Below are 20,596 nucleotides of genomic sequence, written 5' to 3'. Positions count from 1 at the left end.
GTCACAACTCAATGACGGCAGGTCGCTATGGAAACTGCGTTACGCTCCGGGCGGTCGGAGGAGAAAACAAGAGCGCGAGGACTCATTTCGGTCCTCATTTCAGCACCACGCGCCTCCTGGACAGCGCCCGAATGAACTCGCGCACAGACTCCTCCAGCCTCGGGAAGGGACAGCGCCGCATCAGCACCACCGAGACGAACCGAAGAGGACCGAGACTTCAGCAGCAAAACAAAGCCAGCACCTTCAAGAGACACAGGCTGTGCAGACCCGAGGCTCGGCGGATCCGCGAGGTTTTAATTCCGCTGCCGAGCGAGGAGCAAGTCGCTCCCTCAAAAGCCACAGCAACAGGTAAGTACCTCCGACTCTTTCCGAAGTTCAGTCATTGATTTTGGTGCGGCTGCGTATTTCCTGAACTACAACAACGAACTCTACATCCTGCCATGTACTTAACTGCGGTTAATTGCGGCCACTTGGTTTCTCAGGTGTGAACAAGTGAGCGATGAGGTGATTAGATTTAAGCCCAGCGGGGTGGAGTGAAAGTGGATCATCTCAAGTAAAATGTAGGACGCGACAGAGTGTATAACATAGCAGATAGTGGTTATTTCGTGGGCATACAACTAACACTCTTTTCAGGAAAGTATTGTTGGTACAAGAGTTTAATGGTAAGATTAATTTGTTTGTGTATTTTATTTTGGTCATTTGTCATTGAGTTTTTTACATTTTGTATGGCAACAGCAAATGTTGAGTCGATACCTTATATGACAACAATGTATGGTCTACCTCGAAATGAATGGAAGCAAGATAAGGATATTTTAATAAATTAAGTAGGACACACAAATGCAAATTCTACACAGACATTTTCTACACCATTTTATGTAAAGAACTCAAGATATAGACACCCCCAGGGCAATTCCCAGGGCATCATTCTTTACATTTGTTTTATATGTAGTCCCGTGTCTGTGAGACCCTCGGATTTGTTGGGTTGTCAGTGGCCATAGATTATGTGTGAGCTGAGCTGATACGCCTGGATGAGTCACTCAGGCTGCAAGTTTGCAGAAGCGTACTGAAGGGGAGGGGTAGATAAGCGGGGCCAGCTGGAAAACAGTCCTGCAGTGCCTTTCTGCCTCCTAAACACATTGTTCCATTGTTTATATGAACGGCATCATCATCTGGAAATGTATTTATCACCTCTGCATGTCTGATCGCTATTTTTCTACAACTTGTGAAAGCGGAGTAGAAACAGATGTCATGAGTTTTAAGAGATTTGTGTTGCCAGAACCAAATTCTTGTTTTCTCCTCCTGATAAGAGGGTTTGATTCCTTTTGAATGAGCAGCAGGTTGTCTTTTATAGTTTTACAGTTTCACAGATGTTTTGGAGGAAAGTGATGTTTGCTTAAGGGTGTGTGAGATGGTTTTGAACATTTTGCAAACACTCCTGATAATAGACTGGTTGTGGTTGTTGTATGGCTATAGTCCTTTGATGTCTGACACACTGCTCCCAGAAAACATCCCATTACCGCTCATTAGTATCCCAATGTTTACCCTGCTAGTATCGACAAATCATAGCAATCAACAGCATTCAGCCGTAGCACTGAGTGACAACTATTGATTAAAGCAAACAATAGATCATAATGGGCTGCTATGAACCACAGTTGCTCACTGAAACACAAACACTCACTTCCCAAAACACTTTTGACATATGCCTTCAACCGCACACACACACACACAATCACATTACCGAGGCTCCTCTGACTGACTTAGTTAGGAGAGTGTTGTTTGGGTTATTAAAAATGAGCCCAGTTTGTGGAGATTGATTGATGGAGTCTGGATGCAGAGGCTGTGTGCCTAACTGCCAGGAGAATTACACAAACAGAAATAATTAACTAACATTAAATTTCATTTAGTTTCGATTTGTGCTGCAGTTTACTAAAAGTGTCAAATAAGTGGTTGTTTGCACTCACATTAATGTGTGTATGTGGGGCTTATTGCTTGTAGTATGCACACATCATGTGCTGCACACACAGACACAAAAACAGATGTGTGTCTTTAATTAGTGACGTTGGTGTGATTAATGCAGTCTGTCGGTGATGACTCATTCAGCTTAACCCTTGCTCCTCTGGTGAAAACAAAGATTTAGTCTGGATTTACTTATTATTATTATTACTATTGTTATTTGTTGTAGTATTATTATTATGTGTTGTATTATTATTATTATTGACCCTGATATAGATCTTGTGCCTGACTGCTTGAGCACAAGACGGACATTTATGCAAAATTAATTCATGTGCCAGCTTGTCTGCGCAGCAGTTACAGTAGCATTGTGGAAAAGCTGTCAGACAAACTGTGACTTACAGACAGGCAAGAAGCGTGAGAGAGTGCTAAGTGTGTGTGTGTTGTGTCTGTGTGAGAGTTAACCATGTGGCACATTTTGTTGGAGGTGTTGTAATAATAAAGTCTTTGTTGCCTGCCTACAGGACAACAGCATGTCTGAAACCAAATCCAGCCAGCGGTTCCACAGCCTGAATGCTGAGCAGGTGGAGGTTCTCCATCAGGTCCTGTCGGAGGTAGTGCCAATCCACGGGCGCGGGAACTTTCCCACGTTGGAGCTGCGTCCTCGAGACATCATCATAGCTGTGCGGGCCAGGCTGCAGAAGCAGGGAATTGCTGTGAGAGATGTCCGTCTGAACGGCTCCACGGCCAGTCACGTCCTTGTCCGAGACAACGGAACAAGCTACAAAGACTTAGACATCATCTTTGGAGTGGAGCTGCCCAGCCAGGAGGAGTTCCAGGTATAATTAGTGTATTGCTTACTTATGAAAAAGAAAAACAGGTCAGTGTAATAAGAGGTAAGAGCAGTGGATTCCTTCTGCTGTATTATCCATGAGCAAGGCACTACTCTCTTGGGAGCATTTGGTTTTAATTTTAGTGGATATTGTGGTAATGATATTATTCTTATTACAACTATAATTTAATTATAGAGCATTTAACAATAAGATTAAATCAGTTTGATTTTATGTTTAAACTATATGTGATACTCGAGACCACACGAGTATCACAACATTGTTGCAAAATGCAAAATGACATTTATATTGCAGTCATTAGTTGTAGCCGTCATGTTGTCGACCTCTTCTTTCTCACAGGTAATTAAAGAGTCAGTGCTGGGCTGCTTGCTGGACTGCCTACCTGCCGGGGTCAACAAGGAGCGGATCAGCAGTGCTACGATGAAGGAGGCCTACGTCCAGAAAATGGTGAAGGTCTTTAATGAACATGATCGCTGGAGCCTCATCTCCCTCTCAAACAACAGTGGCAAAAATCTGGAGCTCAAATTTGTGAGCACACTGAGGAGGCAGTTTGAGTTCAGCGTTGACTCCTTCCAGATCATTCTGGATCGTCTCTTGGAGTCCTACATGCAGCAGGAGTCACAGCACAAAAGTAAACACGTTGATATTAAGGAGCAACCAGCAGAGAATCAGAAGAAAGATTCTCCGCTCAAACAGGCCACTGCTCCACAAACAGAGGCGTCCACTGGTAGAGACACATCGAGCACAGAGGGTGCCCATGTCAGCCAGACAGAGCAGAGAGGTGAGGTGCATGAGAAGGAGTCACAGACAGAGCTCTTACAAAAAACAGAACATTTGGATCAGACAACACACTCCATAGTGGAGGAAGACGACAAAGAGAAAAACCCTGCAGAGATGAAAGAAGTGCCAGAACCGAGAGAAAACATAAATGAAACAGACTTCCCTGACCAGACATCCCTGAGCCTTGGGTCAGAAAAGAATCAAACCTCTGAGAAAACTGAAACGGCAGCTCAGAATGAACTTAGCCATGAGCCAGAGCTCTCAGATGAACCCACAATCTCAATAAAGGCAGAACAGTCAGAGCAAATCCAGCCCCATGAAGCCCAACAACCAGCACATTCAGATCACAAGGAAGTCTCTGTCCAGAGAGAAGTGTCTGACCACAAAAAAACCTCTGATCAACAGAAAGATGACAAAGAGAAAGATCTCACAGAGCAGATGGGACAGTCCAACTTGCCAGAAACGTCAAACATTAACCAGGCAGAGTCTTTAAACCTGGCAGAGGAATCACACACCACAGAGCACGCTGATGAAATAGAATGTTTCAGTGAGGAGCAGCAAGGCATTGAGACAAATCAGCCGAAAGATGCTTCTGCTTCAAACACTAATACATCTCCATATGATAAGGAAGAGACACAGGTAACAGATGAAAGAAACGTCGAGACCGAAACTGGAGAGCAGATTCAAGCAGATACTAAAGATGTGTCAGAGCCAAATGAAATGACAGGAGAGATTTTACTACCCGAAGCAAAAAATGTAGAAAACACACAAGGTATTGATTGTTCCTGTTCCCTTTCATTCAAATCTCTTACATTCCACAACACACAGCTCACAAAGGAAACACTGGAGATTTATAGCACAGCACACACCGATAACTCAGAAAAACAACCCAACATACTTGAAGACAACAGCCCCCCAGATACTCAGGATATTGTACCTGCACCATCCAGCCTTGTTTCTGACAAAAAGACCTCCTCTTCTCCTCTCGGTAAGTCCTCAGATAGATTATCTCACATGGTAGTGCTCAAGCACACCTCTCCCAAACCCCCTCGAAGGATGTGTAGGAAAAATGCTCCCAGTCTTTACCCCAATTTGGTCTCAGAAAATGAGCCATTCATAGCTACTTATCTCGATACAACCCCCTGCCCCAGCCCTGAACCTGAGATAGCCTTTAACCCAGAGCCAGCAGCCCCCAGTTTAGACCCCATAACTACCACAACAACCAGTATCTCTACTAAAACAAACCCTGAGCCTGAAGTTTCCAGTGACCTACCTTCAAATCTAGACCTTACCTCAGCTTTTGATCCAGACCCTGATGCTGCAGTGGATCCCATATCTTTATCTCAGGAGCCATCATCCTCTCAACCAATTACAGAGGGTTTGTGCGAGACAGGTAACCAGGGGCTGAAAGAGACACAATCCACACACATAGATTGTGATGAACAAGTCCAGTCCGCTCCTACAGAAACTGCCTCTACACCCAAACAACCCCAGCCTGTTGACTCAGTGGACACATCATTTCCACACACTGATACGTACTCCAACGAAGAATGTGCACATACCTCAGAAGTTGAGCTCAGTGATGAAGATGAAATCAGAGTGCAACAGACCAAAAAGTCAGACTTGAGTCAGCCAAACAGCAGCCCACAGGAGACCACGCTCAGTTCACCCTCCCCTTCCTCCCAAGATGTCAACCCCCCTCTTTCCTGTCTCACTCCTCCAGTGCTCTGTCTCTCTCCTCCCTGCTTCACTCCCTCACCCCCCAGCCTCAGCCCTCCCCCATGCCTGACCCCTCCCTCTCATTGCCTCTCATCTCCTTTACCAAGCACCGCCAGCCAAGCTACCAACTTTGGCTTTCCACCCCTAAGTTTCAGCCCTACCTCATCCTGCCTCAGCTCACCTCCTTACCTCACTCCCCCTATGCTTAGCCTTAGCCCTCCTCCTCTGTGTCTTACCCCACCTTCCCCCTGCCTTAGCCCTCCCCTCCTCTGCCTGACTCCACCAGTGGAATCAGAGGATCTTGTACCTCAGGTATCTTCAGATACAGAGCCTTTGATATTGAACACAGAGAGTGAGGAACCGATTAAAGAATCCTCCCCTCAACCACAAGTTAGTTTACTACAGTTAGAGGATAAAACGGATCCAGATGATATCTCATCGTTGCCTGAGGCTGCAGAACCTGTCTCTTTTCCAATCACAATCCCAAACTCCAACTCGCATGTGCTGCCTCACTCTCCGTCCGGATGCCCAGGGGAATCTGCTCCTCCAAAAGCTGATGAGACGTCCAGCTCTATGTTTGCGAACAAGGAGGTCCCTGAGGTAACCACAGACATGCCTGAACAGAGCAATGCTCCTTGGGCATCTGGCTCAGTCCCTGATGTTGAGGTCCTGGCAGAGAGCATGTATGGCGACTTTGAGGCAGCCATGGACCACCTGCGCTACCGATTAATCGCTACCAGGAACCCAGAGGAGATTCGAGGCGGTGGTTTATTAAAATACAGCAACCTGTTGGTCAGGGACTACCGACCGGCCAGTGAGACTCAGATAAAGACACTTGAGCGCTACATGTGCTCAAGGTTTTTCATTGATTTTCCTGATGTGCAGGAGCAGCAGAGGAAAATCCTGTCCTACTTGAAGAATCACTTCATTGGTGAGGAAAGAAGCAAGTACCAGTACCTGATGACGCTGCGCCGTGTGGTAGACGACAGCACAGTGTGTCTGATGGGACACGAGAGGCGTCAGACTCTGAACATGATCACAGTGCTGGCACTGAAGGTTCTCGGGGAGCAGAACATTATCCCCAACACTGACCATGTGACGTGCTTCTACCAACCTGCCCCGTACCTTGCAGAGCACAGTGCCCCCTACCTAGCAGAACCAAGCTACTGCAGCTACTACATACCGCAAGGGGGATCAACTCTGCTTTACCAGCCTTATCCTTTACACCTGCACACACAGACTGGATTAGTCTAAAACACACACTAAAATGCACACACCACATGATCGAGCAACAGAAAGGTGCTTGCCTTGAGAAAAGAGCTGAAGAATGGAAATATAATCCAGGGATAAACTGTTTGGTCTATAATAGACCTATGGGGTGGGGTTGAGTGGGTTTTTACAGTAAACTCCCACAGTACTATGTAAGGTTCTAACACGATTATATGTAATTATCTGAGCTTTGTGGGAAAATAATAATTCTTCCAATATTGTTAGAATTCCAGAAAATGCTGTATGCACTGCATGAGTCATAGCCCTTTGGTCTCCCTAGGAAACCAACTGTGCGGTTGACATTCACACACATGCACACACAGATACAAACACAAACACACATGTGCAAACACACTTCCAGGTTCTTCTTGAATTCTTGTACACCCTTTTCATGTTCTTACTGTGTCGTTCTTAATGGGTTTGTTCAGAATGTGGACCTTGCCTGTGGTTGATATTGTGCATGGATAAATTAGGACTGTTCTCTCACTGCCAAATACTGTGTGACTACTATGCTTCTTAACCAGTTTAATGTAACGGTGTTATTCCTTTACTGAAGGGGTGTATTCTGAAAAAAAAAAAAAAAAGATATTTTGAGGGATAAGTCTACTGATGTGTACAGTACTTTTATCAAAAGAGACACATGCATGCGGGACACATGCACTCAAATACACACACACACACACACACACACACATACACAGACATACAGAATACTGTATGCACACAAATTTAGACAATGCATGAGTAGCTAAATATATAGATCACACCCAAAAGTCAAAGCAAAGGCTTTTAATATAACAAAAATGCATCTATTTTTGCAAAACTTTCCAAGATAATACTCAGTGGTAAACAAACTGGTTTGTTCCTACAGAAAAATGCCAACAACAATGCCTTTGCAGCTGACTGTACAGCGTATTGAATACAGTATATTGTGTGCAAATACACTGCGTTGTTATCAGGTAAACTGTGTTAAGATGTAGTGCTTGATTTCTTTCCTTGTGAAGTCTTTTCTGTAATCATGTGAAGTACTGTACCATCTAGTGTTGATTTATTTGATGCTAAAGTTTACTATATGGAGGTGGTCAGGTTATAACCATCTTTGGGTCATCTCTAAATATGGCAGACACAGAACTGTCTGAACTTTGAAGGAGTTACATTTCAACTTGTGCGACTCCTCGCAGCATTAATCAGCTCTCTCTAATTCACCCAGCCAGAATCAACAAGCTTCAATCCTCATCAAGCCTGTTCTTCTAAGTTTAAAGCCGTGCAACAGCAACTGTGACCAAAGATGGTTCGGTAGGGAAATCAAGTGCCTAAATGTGAGACATGATTGGCATGTCTTTATCTCACTGCACTGGGGGTGTTAACGGGGGGTGGGGGACCTGGGGTTGGGTGTGTGTTCAGTTGTTGACCCCTGTTACTGCTGCCTGTTTTGATGTCTTCTTTAATGTAGTCCTTTGTTGTAGTTTGTTCGTGTACATTTTGTAAAAAAAAATAAAAAATAAAGGGGAAACTCAACAAACCTTGAGACGGGAGAGAAATTGAAATTCTTTCAAATCTTTACTTTTTTCCACTTTTCTTAAACACAGTCTCATCCACCCACCACCACCACCATCACCACTCCCCATTCCCGCTTCCCAAAAATGACACGCTGCACAGCTTACGTATCCTCCCCATGATTACCCTCTCCAATGATCCACTTAAGTGTGACTGCCAAATCACGATGGTGCCCCCGAGAGCGACCCAAAGCTGAGCAATTCTGTCAGTGTGTGCCTCATATCGCAAATCACCTGTCCTTCAGATGTGTTTGGACCCCGATGACGCACGGTCTACGCAAGACAGGCGGCTCAACAATGTGTAAATGTGAGGAGAATATGGTCCGTGAGGTGTGAGACGGTGAGGGGAGATGGGAGACGAGGGGGGCCAGAGAATGTGTGTATGTGTAGGTCTGTAGGTGTGCAGGTGTGTGTGCTCACTTCAGATGGGAATATATGTGCAGAGGTGGTATCAGGTGGTTCCCCTCTCCACCTAATAATTGAGGAGACCAACAGTATAATGAAACAATGGAGCTCCCTCCTTACTCCCTTGTTGCCTCCCTCCTCTCCTCCTTTTTTCACACCACTGATAGGTAATGGGCACACAGGGAGATGGGTTGTCTCTGTGCAGGAGGGGGCCTCGTGTGAAGTAGTGGAATGGTCACACGGCCATTATTTACGCACAGTAGAGGCTTGCACTCGTGTGCAAAAGGTTGCAAGCATGTGTCTTTGGGAGAGAAAGAGCATGTGATCTAATAGGGTCTGTATCAGTGTCTCACAGACCTCCGAGCCACTCTTGTCCACTTGGGGTTTCCATAGAGACAGAGACAGGCAGCACTGTGGGCGCAGAGAGCATGACGGAAGACAGGGAAGACCCACACACCAAATGAGGGGGAGAGAGATGAAAACAATAAGGAACAGAGGCGGGTGAAATGAAAAAGAGAAAGATATAGCGCACAGAGATGGATGGATGCAAAAATATAGCTGAGGGGAAGACAGAGAGGACACAGAGTGGTGGTGGAGGTGGTGTTGGTGGGGTAATAGATGAAACGAGCTGAGAAGAGAAGGAGCAGGGGAGTTGATGGGGAGAGCGTGGGAGGTTGTCAGGCCCTCAGTCACAAGGGAGTCACTGTGAGGTGGCTGCAGTGACGGCAGCAGTGATGTCAGAGCAGACACACACACACACACACACACACACACACACGTATGTGCAGTGATACACTGTACATGTACACAGCTGCATGCACATTCATTTTCCTAATGGTCTGCCCACCCACCCAGCCTCAACAAACAAACAAACCCACTGAGACAAAAAGAGGACATCACCCACACATCTGTCTTTCTGTCTGTCTCATGCTACATTTGTGAACTGACTGTCATCATTCTGCAGGTTTTTACAGGTTTATTGATCCAGCATTTTATGTGAAAATGTTTTCATATCCCAGAGTGAGGGATGGCTTGTGGGCGCCCACAGGCTCTACTGTCTAAAAGCATTGAGTTGGGGTTAGAAAAAAGCTTAACGGACAGACCATGTTGATCAAGTGTGGATTGAAATAATTGCGGCTGCCAGACAATTCATTTGATATCTTCTGTAACTTTCTGCTTATTACCAGCCCTGTTATACGAGAGTTATGTTCATAGCTGACAGATTAAAGTGTCATATTCTCCATTGAAATAAACCCGGAGTGACAAAATACTGGCAGACATGAAATGAATACAAAACGTTATCACTTGTGAGGCTTTTATGCTACACAGACGAATCAGTCTGTTTCTGTGACTGATGAACTCCAGGTAATAAAATGTATGCGTAGTATATTCACCATTCAGGATTTTTCATTCATAACAATCTCCTCCTCCCCTCTCCTTATCCTGTACCACCCACGTCCTCTACCTTTCTGCTCACCCCCACAACCCCCACCCCCACCCACTGTGTTCATCCCACCCACCTGCTTTCTTGACTGCTATGACTCAGTCCTCTTCCAACGGAGGGTACACGAGGATAAAAAACCTTGATGAAAAACTGCCAAGAAAACCATTTTACTCAAAGAAATAGAGCAATTGGCAAAGGCAAGTGAAAACACACACACACACACACGCACACACACGCTGCCTCCACAGTGAAATTGATACACTCTAACTTTGTCTTCTAATTCATCTTTAAAACATTAGGTAAGCAGCAAGGAGGGTTTCAAAAATAGTTCTTCAATTCTCTAGATAGAAGCCTATGTCATCACGACTCTGTGACATGGATGAATGAGTTCTTAAAGACCACCTTGCCAAATGCATCCCATATGGAGCCTGAATCAGAAAACCTTGAGAAACCTGCCGTTCGTATGACTTTGTTATTCCACTTACAAACCTGGGCCCATTTGTGATAAACCCAGGGCCAATTTGCACATATTTAAGTCTCTTACATATTTCTAAATAGTGCACTAATGTAGCGTGACGTTTGAGATGAGTTTCTAAAGTACCAAATCCATTTGGAAAACTGCACGTCACTGAGACCTTACTTTGTTAATCATGCAGCATAATTGATAGTAGATGTTTGCAATGGGACAAAGGCACAACCTTCCATAACAGGTGATCAATCAGGTCAACAGAGAGGCATATTTACAGAAGACACAGGCAACACAGCTGTCCATGCATCTCATATTTACTGTAACATCACACGACACACAATGAACTGAATGAAGCACCCTTAATTAGAGAAAGTATGTATTCTCTCTGAAATTCACACGCCTGAGTATTTAACTATTTGTGTTGTCAAGAGCAATGCTGCTTCAATCATTTAAAACACTGACGGTGTCTATAAATCATATGAAACTTTCCTAGTTAGTAGTCAGTAGTTTGGCCAAAATAAGTGATCACAAAGGGAAACCATTGATCAGAGAGGTGACCAAGACAATCTCTGCAGTAAAGCATGGTGGTGGCAACACTGCGACAGGTTTACACAAGTTAAATTCAAGAGCACTTTAAATTAAATAAAGGACCAAACGTAACAAGGAAAATACATACAAGTCAAAATATAACCCTTTTATGTACACACAAAAACGCACGAAAACACAAAAACATTATCATTGTCCTAAATATAACTTATTTTGCAATGTTTTAAGAGCAATACCATTAGCAGACAATTACCCCCCTCAAACAAATATCGAGATTAAACGCACACTCTGGCACCTTTTCTTTACTATTTCTTTATCAGTATGTTGGACTTTGTGCTCAGCTGTCATTAAATTTGCATTTTCCCACCTCTCAAACTTACACCAATGTACAACCTTGAGTAGTCCTTCTTCTTCTTCTTCTTCTTGACCTCTGTCTTTAATGTTGAGTGGCTAACTAATGTTTACAGGTGCATATACTGCCACCTACTGTACCGGAGTGTGTAACCAGGATTTAAATAATCCCCAGATGCTTTCAGACACAGTCTAACCCTCTTAGTTTAAGGACATAGCACATAACTTTATATTAAAATTATCATTCTAGCAGTAACTTGCAGTGTCATGAAATATTTACAGAAAAAATATTTAAGACCCTTCAGAACCAAATTCAAGACAATTAGTACTTTTCAAGCACTTAAATTAGATTTTTTCATATAATTAATTGTGTTCATTAAGGACCCACGACCATCCAGTATTGAGTTTATAATGGGATTCTCAGCAGTGAGGATACTGAAGCTGGTCCCAGTGAAGCGAACCAGGAAGTAAAAAGACACTGACTAGCCACCAGGGGCCGACTCAAAAAAAAAATAAAAGAAAAAGAAAACCTACTTCCCACTTGATGTATATCACCAGTAAACACTACCCTGAGAACTTGGATTCAATCACTGGTTTCTGGTGTTATTCAGTAGAACATGATGTACATTTTGTAAATGATGCTTCCATTAAGAGGGAAATAGACGATAAAGCACAGCAAATATGAGTGGACACCATTGTAATTGTCCAATAGGAGCCTGGTTGCAGGTGACGTCTGTGAACCTCTGATAGCAAAACACCAACATGGCACCAGCTAAATCGTGAATCTCAAGGCTTCAAAGGGGGAGCTCAGATCATTGGCGACTTCACGACTGGCTGCCAGGGAGAAATAAGTGCACACAAATAAATGTTTACGCATGTTAACATCCTCAAAAATGACCACAAAGCCAAGTTACAACAATAATAATAACAATAATAATGATAATAATAATCTGAAGGAAAACCATGAATTTCCCCGCACTTCATGACGGACGCCATTTCGGCCTCTTTCACTTATCGTGCTCGGCCCTAATTATGGGAGATTTGAATATTGTTTGGGGAATGATTTCAGTTTATTTTCTACATTTTCTCTTTGACATTCTGGATTATTCACTGATGGACAAACACAAATCAGTTAAAGAATAATGTACAACACAATGGTGGGGACACGATGATGATTTCTAATACAGGACTTTATTTGTGACTACTTATGATATTTTTACAACTATATGCCAGATTGGCATGTTTGAATGCATATGCTCATGATTGCATTAGGTGGTGGTGGTGGTATGTGTGGCTGTTTGTGTGTGCTGATGTTTATGCCTGTGATCCGTAGCTCTGCTGCTGTTTGCAGTGAAGCATGTATTAGCATGGGATTGGAAGAGGAGGGGAGCGTCTCACTCTGCGTATGTGTGTGTGTGTGTCTGTGTGTGTGTGTGTGTCTACACTGATTGACGTCACAGACGCCCACTCATTTCCATGTTGTCTGCGTGTGTGAAGAGAATAGATGTGCATCCAGCTACCCCCCCCCCCCACCTCGCACACGTCCTCTCCTCTCTTTGCTCCCCCCACCACCACCTCCTGGTACTTTCTCTTCATCCCCTTCTCACCCTGCCACTTCCCATTCACTCGCCCCATCTCAGCCCCATAGAGTGCAGTGGGCCTGGCAGACACACAAGACAGCCAAACACAAACAGTTTTAGACATCCAGACAGCAACATCCTCTCTGAGTAGCATGCCATACAACCTTACCACTAAACATCTGTTCATCTCAAGCATCAATGAGGTCCAGTCTGGAGGGATGACATTTGCACTCAAGCTCTCACACACACAATGTGAATGAGCACCTGTTTGCAACGTGTGTGTGCGCGCATGTTGTTGTGTATGCATGTGAATGAGGTTGTGTAAAAGTGTGACATGCTTTCCACAACAACTACACATCCACATTCACACACTAGTATCTCTGGTGACGCCAGGACATCAATTAAATCTCCCCCCCCTCCCCCCTCCCCCATAAAAGGTCATCCTCATCCTTTACACAGAACATTGTCTCCCTCCCCCTCTTTGTACTACACACACCAACAAACACGGAAGGTGTGGGTGTGTGCAAACACGCACAACGCTCCCTCAGACACACACACACACTCGTTCACCCCGCCTGAGTGCGAGACCTTGACCAGGATGATGTGGATGGTAGACGTGAATGGATGAGTGCAGGGAGGGGACGGGGATGAAAATGCGTGGGAGGACAGAATAGGATATGCGCATGTTTAAAAGGAGAAAATGGGCTATTTTAGTCAACATATCATAACCCATCAGAGAGATGAGGGGCGAACACTGGGGTTTGTGCATGGCTGGGGCACAACTCCCATGTGATTACTCAGACTAGACAGTGAAATGAGGCAGACGAGGATGAGCAGAAGAGAAGCAGGCAGACTGGCAGATGGTCAGACAGACAGTTAAGCATGAAGGCAAACATTCAGTTCAGGCAGACCAAGCAGTAAGCACACACAGACCAAACGTGCATTATTATTGGAGTAATTAGCTCTGTGGTGTCACAGTGCCTTGGAAGAGGAAGGCTGTTTGTTTGTCTACATCTCAGTTTCATAGCCATCAGAGAGTCCAACAGCTGATCACAGGAGACAGGATGAATGAACGGATCAGTCGGAGTGTAAGAGCTGAGGAGAATCACAGGGGTCACATAAGATGAAAGAAGGTGGCACACAAAAGAGAGGCCACCGTAGCTGAGATCTGAAACTTTCTGCCAAATCAATAATGTGTTTTCTTTACTTTGCCTCACATCACTGCACTCAGTCAATACATCTCACTCAGCAGATGCTCGGTTCATAGTCCGAGGCTGAGAATTTGCTCTTAATTGAATTGATGGAAAACAGATAAAGGGAGGTCAATGTATCAAAGAAAGGATGATGAGAGGTGGTTTAAAGAAAGGATGATGGGGAGGAAAGTCTGGAAGGATATATACTGTACCTTTGATGTGTTCTTTCATATCCGTCAGTGATTCATATTTGCCTCAGTGCATCCCCATTAAATATACCAGTATAAAGTAAGTGTGAGATTAAACAAAGTTGCTCACTGAGCTGCTGGCGCGAGTACAAGATCATGGCTCCTGTGTTCGCAGGAAGGAAACAACGCAGGACAATGCCGCCATCTAGTGGCGAGGTAGTGCAATAACGCTCTGCAACAAAATATCGACAAAATGGAGCCCGGCGCTCGGCCATGACAATACAGGTCAGAGAAGCCGCAACTGCTGCACAAAATAGCGGAAGAAAGTCAAAGGGAATATGGCGTCTCCGTATGTGGAAAATGGAGGCAGTGATTCACTGTGAGGCAGAGTCTCCTGCAGCCAAACCAAACACTGAGCAGCGTTTTACACACAACATCACAGACACTTTATGACCTAATAGTCATTAAGGCTCCTTTTACTTAGTTCATGCACAGCAAAGTCTGACTGGAGCTTGAAGGCATCCAGCAAATGTTCATTCACACGCACACAGTCAGTGCTGGAGGCAAGTGCTCATACTAAACGCTTTTGAAAGCCTCTTCATTCTATCCATGTGCATTTTCTCATGCCTGCTCCTGTCATGGACTGATGTGAGCTGCTGTGTGTAGACAGAACACACAGGACCATATTTAATTGGTGTAGCTGCATCACTGGATGCCTTTATTTGGTTGTGAGTGGAACGTCCTGTACTTGATGAGTTTTAGGGAGGAATCCTCCTTTAAGAGTGATGAAGGGAAGAGCAAATGTCTTCCACACTTTATCAGGGAATTGTGGACCAGTGTCATGCTGTGACCCCTCGCCAATCCCTCTGTGACTGTAGCAGCACATCTGTGGGATAAACCACTCCGCTTCAAAGATCCAGATCCAAGTTCCTCAGCGGACTTAAGTTTGGAGGAAACATCCACTGTGTGCTCAGGAAAAAGCAAGTACACGGGATGAGCGGCCTAGTGTCCTCGCAGCAGCCTCAGCTGAGATGTTTGACAGCTGGATTACTCGACATTGGGGTTTCATGTAGTCACAGCATCAGTGTTTATCCCGTCTATTACAATGAAGGATATCATGTGCATTGGAGGTCTGATTATGTGTCCTTATACAAATGAACGTGTGGTTAACAACAGCAACAGCATTTAAACTTGCCTCAGTGCACATTTGCAAACTATAGTGAAGCTTTAAATATTCATTTTTAAGATAATACATAGTTTTATCGAGAAGTCGAGAAGGTGATTAGAGGAAAAGAGAGAACTTCATAACATAAGAGAGGGACCATACGCCTGTCATAGAAGCTTTCCAAATAAAACTTTAGTTTTTTTGAGAGTTTGGTAAAGCTGACATGAAAGCTCAGCTGGAGTGAGAGTTGTTTTACATACATCACTGTTCCTGGAACGTTTCACACGTTCATCTCCCTCTTTCTTATGGACAACACTCTGCAATGTGCTTTTCAAAAGGCACAATGTCATTAAAACAAACCACAAGACCATGAGACAGCAGCAAAGGGAACTCCCTGCTCATTTTAGGGATCTCTGCTTCTGTCATGAATGGATGACACTGGATGCCTTTATTTGGGCGTGAGTATAACGTCCTGTCCTTGATTATCAAAGGGAGGAATCATCCTGTAACGATGATGAAGGAAAGAGCAAAAGTCTTCCACACTTTATGAGGGGAATTGTGGACGTGTGAGTGCCAGTTCCTCAGGTGACTTTAGTTTGGAGGAAACATCCGCTGTGTACAAGCACACTGGCCTGTTGAAAACAGCAAAATGACTCTACACAGGGGTTTCATGTAGTCACAGCATCAGTGTTTATCCTGTTGCACAAGGTTTATTTCTATTCAATAGATTGCAGTTATGCAGGTGTGATTATGTCTCCTTCTACAAATGAACATGTGGTTAGTAAAAGAAAGTGCATTTAAACTTGTCTCAGTGCAGATTTGCAGACTGTGCTAGTGCTGGATGTCCAAGCTGCTCTCGCTAAGATTTAAATACAAGTTGACCGTGGTTGACGATGTTTAGTTTTTGGATATATTTGGAATAGATGCAGAAGCTAAAGTTCCCCTGCCTCGCATCAAAAGTCCCTTGAAGAAACAAAGTCAAGACAGTGATTCGAGGAAAATTCCCAGGACTTCTTTTTATTAAGAGAATTTCAGAACATAAGAGAGGGACCAGACACCTGCATTTTGTCAGAGAAGGTTTCCAAATTCAATTGTTTTAAAAAAACCAGAGTGTTTAGAAAAGCTGACATGACAGCACGGATGGAGCGGGAGCTGTTTTACACGCAGGGTCGTCTAGGAGACGGGTCGGAGGCAATCGCTGTTCCCGGAATGTTTCACATGTTCGTCTTCCTCTTTCTTATGGACAACACTCTTCAACACGCTTTTTTTTTTTTTTTAAAAGCACAATGTCAATGAAAAAAAAAAAAAAAAAAAAACAGGACCATGAGACAGAAGCAAAGGGAACTCACTGCACATTTAGAGGTCTAAAAGAATCACCCACAATAACATGGCTAAACTGTTAATAAAACATGGATAAAGGCTGTACTGTAGGGGGGAGGGAGGTCTAATCTGTGGCGGAAGAAGAGGAGAGGAGCGGGGCAGAATATCAGGGGACGGCGAAAAAACAGGAATACACAACTCACAACATAGCCAATCCGGCAGGGACACACTTTCTACACCAAACAAGCCTTCAACAATCATGAAATGCCATTTAAAAAAGATTTTAGTGTGTTCATCTTGCTTGCAGACACTTGATATGACCACTGCAAATCTGCAAGGCGCTCCATATTCAGCTTCGCTTTTTGTGCTAAAAATCTGTACGGATACTTATAAAATCATTGATAAAAATATTCCTCTGTTAACAATACGCCTTGGAGGGAAACCATGTGAGAGACTTGGGGGGTGGGGGGTGGCTGGTTGGCTGAAGGGGAGTTTTGGGGAGGTTTTCGGGATGGGAGGGGAGGGATTGTAGAGGAGGAAGCTTGGGCAGTGGTGCTACTCGGACTTGGCCTCCTCCTTGGCCTCCTCGGGGGCTGCCTCCACCTGTGGGACAGCGACAACAAGCATTTAGAACTTTTTCATAGTGAACACATACAAGTCTGTAATTAACATGTTTATGTTTACGTATATACAGAATGTGAATATGCACATGTCTATCGGCGTCTGACAGAGACGGCGACTTTGTCGTCCACTCACCTCGTTGGTCTTGGCCTCTCCGTTCTCAGAGTGGTTTTCCTCGTTTGCCTCTGCCTCGGCATTCTCCTTTGCCTTCTTGGTCTTCTTGTCCTCCTTCTTGTCGTTCACAGCCTTTTCTTTCTGCAGTGACAACAGGACAGGCAGTTAACCGGCTGAGTATATGCTCACACAGTCACTTTTACACTCTTCAATGACAGCTGTGGCAGAATTCGGGGGGGAAGCTGGGGTCTCCTACCTTCGCTGCCTTCTTGACCTTTGGTTCCGGCTTAGCTGGGACCGGTTTCTGCTAAAAGAAAGGCAAAAGAAAAGGAAAAGAAATGAATAAGGAGCAACACTTAAGTCATTTACTGCTAATTTGGTGTGTGTGTTGTATTATTCTGAAGACGAGGAGGACTTTGGCTCTCGTAAGACAACATTTATGTATAAAACAAGTCTAGGTATTTTAAAATTAAGACCTTGTTAAAGGCTTTATAAAATGAATTAAAATTCCCTTTAAATCACTTCATTAAGGAATTAAGACTATGGTTAGGCACTAAATGAATTTTGAGAACCAATGTAACACAAGCGATTAGTACTGAATGAAACAACACAAGTGGATATGTGTTCACCTGTTTTCAGAAGCTGGTTCTGCCTTTTTTTTTACTGTTATTATCTAAATATCTAATTGCGATTATTATGACAGGAAGTGTGTTTGCGTTAGGATTCGCGATATCAGAGGGAATGCTCATTTATACTTTACTATTCTCATTTTTATTCGAAAAACATAATTGAAATGATTACTGTGTGATATTTGTGCAGATCTGTGAGAAACACAGATGTTCTCGTCAGTCCGTAGAATAAGACACAAATTCATCTAATATTATGTTTTGTCACGCAATTTGGCTTCAACAAATATTGCGGCTCGTGCGATTTGAAAATTGCAGTATGGCTGTATTGTTATTTCGATAAAGTTTCGATTAATTGTTCAGCCCTACTGTTATTAATATTCATTCATTAGTTTTATATCTGTAATTTATTTTAATTTATTGTCGTGGTTGATGTGGTGTATTACTCTTAATCTAAATGACTATCTAATAACAACAACATGAATTACTACGCAAACACACATTCTTTAAGTTTGGTAGAGTAACAATGACATGTTTTGTTGTGTTTGTGTCTCCGGAAGTCAAACTGAACACTATTTAAGAAAAGAAAAGGTATTTCTGTTGTTGTTTTTGTGTTTTGCAAGGCAACATTTGCTGTGATCTAATCAGCTACACGAGTGTGAAGATTACACTGTGTTTTACATGTTAATTAACTGCATCTGCTGATGTCAAAGAGGTTAGTGATACTGCATGTCCTCTTACCGCTGATAACCGAGCTGATCTCCTCTGGGGCTGAAACAGAACAAAGACTTGCGTCAAAAGGGCTTTTATTTTGACTGAGATTAAGAAAATACACATTGAAGACCCACACACTGGTTATATGTCACATTTATGGTGTGTTTCTCACTGTGTCACACTCTTACCTCCTCCTTATCTCCTGCTTCTCCTACCTGTGCAGAAAAAACCAAATGGACAAGTTAGGACAGAAATAAAGTCATTTATAATGTTGTGAAGAGTTTATCTGGTGTTTATCGTGACACGAGCAGCTGATAAATGCTTCGGGGGCATATTACGGACAATTACACAGCTAGTGAAAAAACTTCTTGGTTTGACATGAAAATAAAATTTTATTCCACAAACAGCTGGATTTGATGGACTGGAGGCTGTGGATGTTTAGGCAAAGCCTGATTTCAGGATTGGACTGTGAGAGCTGAGCCATGCGGGCACCTGGAGCCATGTTTGGAGGGCCCAGACCCTGCTTTCCCCTTTCACTCCCCCATCTCTTTCTCTCATTCAATGCATGAGGCTCAGATTTGAAAGCTGGCGCGGGAGTCTTTGAGAAGGGGGAGGGACCTGTTGGGGCTGCCGCGCGCCACCCGGCGGCAGCTCCCCATAATTGCAGCCATTTGGGACCACGAACAAAGAGAGAAAATATATAATTTTACCAAAACGCGACGGCAAATGTTTGTTTTTGTGGTCAAAATGCAAAGTAAAGACACCAGGGTATTTTCTGGCTCCACTTTTGGCCGGTTTGGTGGCGAAGCGGCGATAAGCGACGCGTTTGTTCTCGGCAGGGTCGGCGACGAAGGCGGACAAGAGCTGCAAAGCATGGCTGCTGCTGGTTGTGCTTTAACTGCATGGAGACCGAGAGGGAGACTTCTGACTCCCTAAAGGACAGCGGCTCGCACACAGAAAAACGCGATTTAAAGGCCGCGTCGGAGCAGGAAAATATTGCTTCCAACACAGAAAAAATTCATATTATATCTAGAAAATAAGCAAAAATTACCAGCGTCAAATAACGGGTACAGATTGCGTTATAATTAAGTAATGTCTCAGAGGGATGTCTTCACAATCGTTTGCATGGCATTGAGAGCCGTTGCCCGCCTTAAAGAAAATTGCAACGTGCAGAATACGTACCTTTCTCTTGGGCATGTTGATCTCCTGGAGGTTTTTCTTACAAATACAACTAGAAAGTGTTTTTCTGAGTGGGTTCAGTGCATGTGAAGACGAGTGTCTCCCTTATGCTCGGCAGTGTAGTAAACACACTGGAACAGAGAGGCGAGTGGTTGAATGGGGGGAGGGGTGCGGCTAAAGCTGTGATTGATGGGCGGCTCCGCCAATCAGGTGACGCCATTCAGGGCTGCAGAACACTTGGAATTTTGGAGCCGGTGATGTTCTCTGCTCTCTGTGCAAGAATGGCTCCTTCTTCACGAGCAGAGACAAGACGAGGACGCACTGTCTTCGCATGTGCTCATTGACAGTGTGACTGGGATGAGAGGGAGTGGGGGAAACCCTTGCGAGCCGTTACGCACAGGCCCCGGCCGGCAGCGGGCTCACATGCCCCGGTTTAAAGCCACACTGCACCCCGTGCAGGTTCCTCTCCAAGGCCGGGGCTCACATCTGCAGCAGCCCCAGCAAGCACACATCTCTCCATGAACTCACTCCGTGTTTGAGAGTCCAATATGGCGCC

At 44.2% G+C, this 20,596-nt stretch overlaps 2 protein-coding genes across 3 annotated transcripts; one reads left to right on the top strand and one right to left on the bottom strand.

Annotated features, from left to right (window-relative positions):
• The first annotated feature begins 91 nt into the window (after window positions 1-91).
• LOC131472910 (uncharacterized) lies at window positions 92-8,097 on the top strand. Its single transcript, XM_058650401.1, has 3 exons — window positions 92-348; window positions 2,475-2,789; window positions 3,141-8,097. The coding sequence occupies exons 2-3, from the start codon at window positions 2,484-2,486 to the stop codon at window positions 6,552-6,554; spliced, it is 3,720 nt and encodes a 1,239-aa protein (XP_058506384.1). The 5' UTR covers window positions 92-348; window positions 2,475-2,483; the 3' UTR covers window positions 6,555-8,097.
• Window positions 8,098-16,456: 8,359 nt separating this feature from the next.
• Window positions 16,457-20,192, bottom strand: hmgn6 (high mobility group nucleosome binding domain 6). Of its 2 annotated transcripts, none has more exons than XM_058649833.1 (6): window positions 20,044-20,192; window positions 19,050-19,076; window positions 18,889-18,918; window positions 17,778-17,825; window positions 17,543-17,662; window positions 16,457-17,389 (listed from the first exon to the last, which is right to left on the bottom strand). In XM_058649833.1, exons 1-6 carry the CDS (start codon window positions 20,056-20,058, stop codon window positions 17,342-17,344), a joined length of 288 nt encoding a protein of 95 aa, XP_058505816.1. In that variant the 5' UTR covers window positions 20,059-20,192; the 3' UTR covers window positions 16,457-17,341. The 2 variants fall into 2 exon arrangements, with proteins under 2 accessions (XP_058505816.1, XP_058505815.1); XM_058649832.1 differs by having other exon boundaries at window positions 17,778-17,828; window positions 20,044-20,191.
• Window positions 20,193-20,596: the final 404 nt, after the last annotated feature.

This window comes from Solea solea, chromosome 14 (assembly GCF_958295425.1).
Source record: "Solea solea chromosome 14, fSolSol10.1, whole genome shotgun sequence".
Lineage (NCBI taxonomy): Eukaryota > Metazoa > Chordata > Actinopteri > Pleuronectiformes > Soleidae > Solea > Solea solea.
The sequence above is the reverse complement of the archived record's forward strand: the minus strand, read 5'-3'. Positions and strand labels throughout refer to the sequence as shown.

What these genes read in the sequence shown, in the direction of transcription:
- LOC131472910 (XM_058650401.1), top strand. Translation starts at nt 2,484, where the DNA reads ATGTCTGAAACCAAATCCAGCCAGCGGTTCCACAGCCTGAATGCTGAG. An exon ending in CCAGCCAGGAGGAGTTCCAG is followed by an intron (nt 2,790 to 3,140) that starts GTATAATTAGTG and finishes TCTTTCTCACAG; the next exon opens with GTAATTAAAGAGTCAGTGCT.
- hmgn6 (XM_058649832.1), bottom strand. An exon ending in GATCAGCTCGGTTATCAGCG is followed by an intron (nt 17,829 to 18,888) that starts GTAAGAGGACAT and finishes CCTTTCTTTTAG; the next exon opens with CAGAAACCGGTCCCAGCTAA. An exon ending in GAGAGGCCAAGACCAACGAG is followed by an intron (nt 17,390 to 17,542) that starts GTGAGTGGACGA and finishes GCTGTCCCACAG; the next exon opens with GTGGAGGCAGCCCCCGAGGA.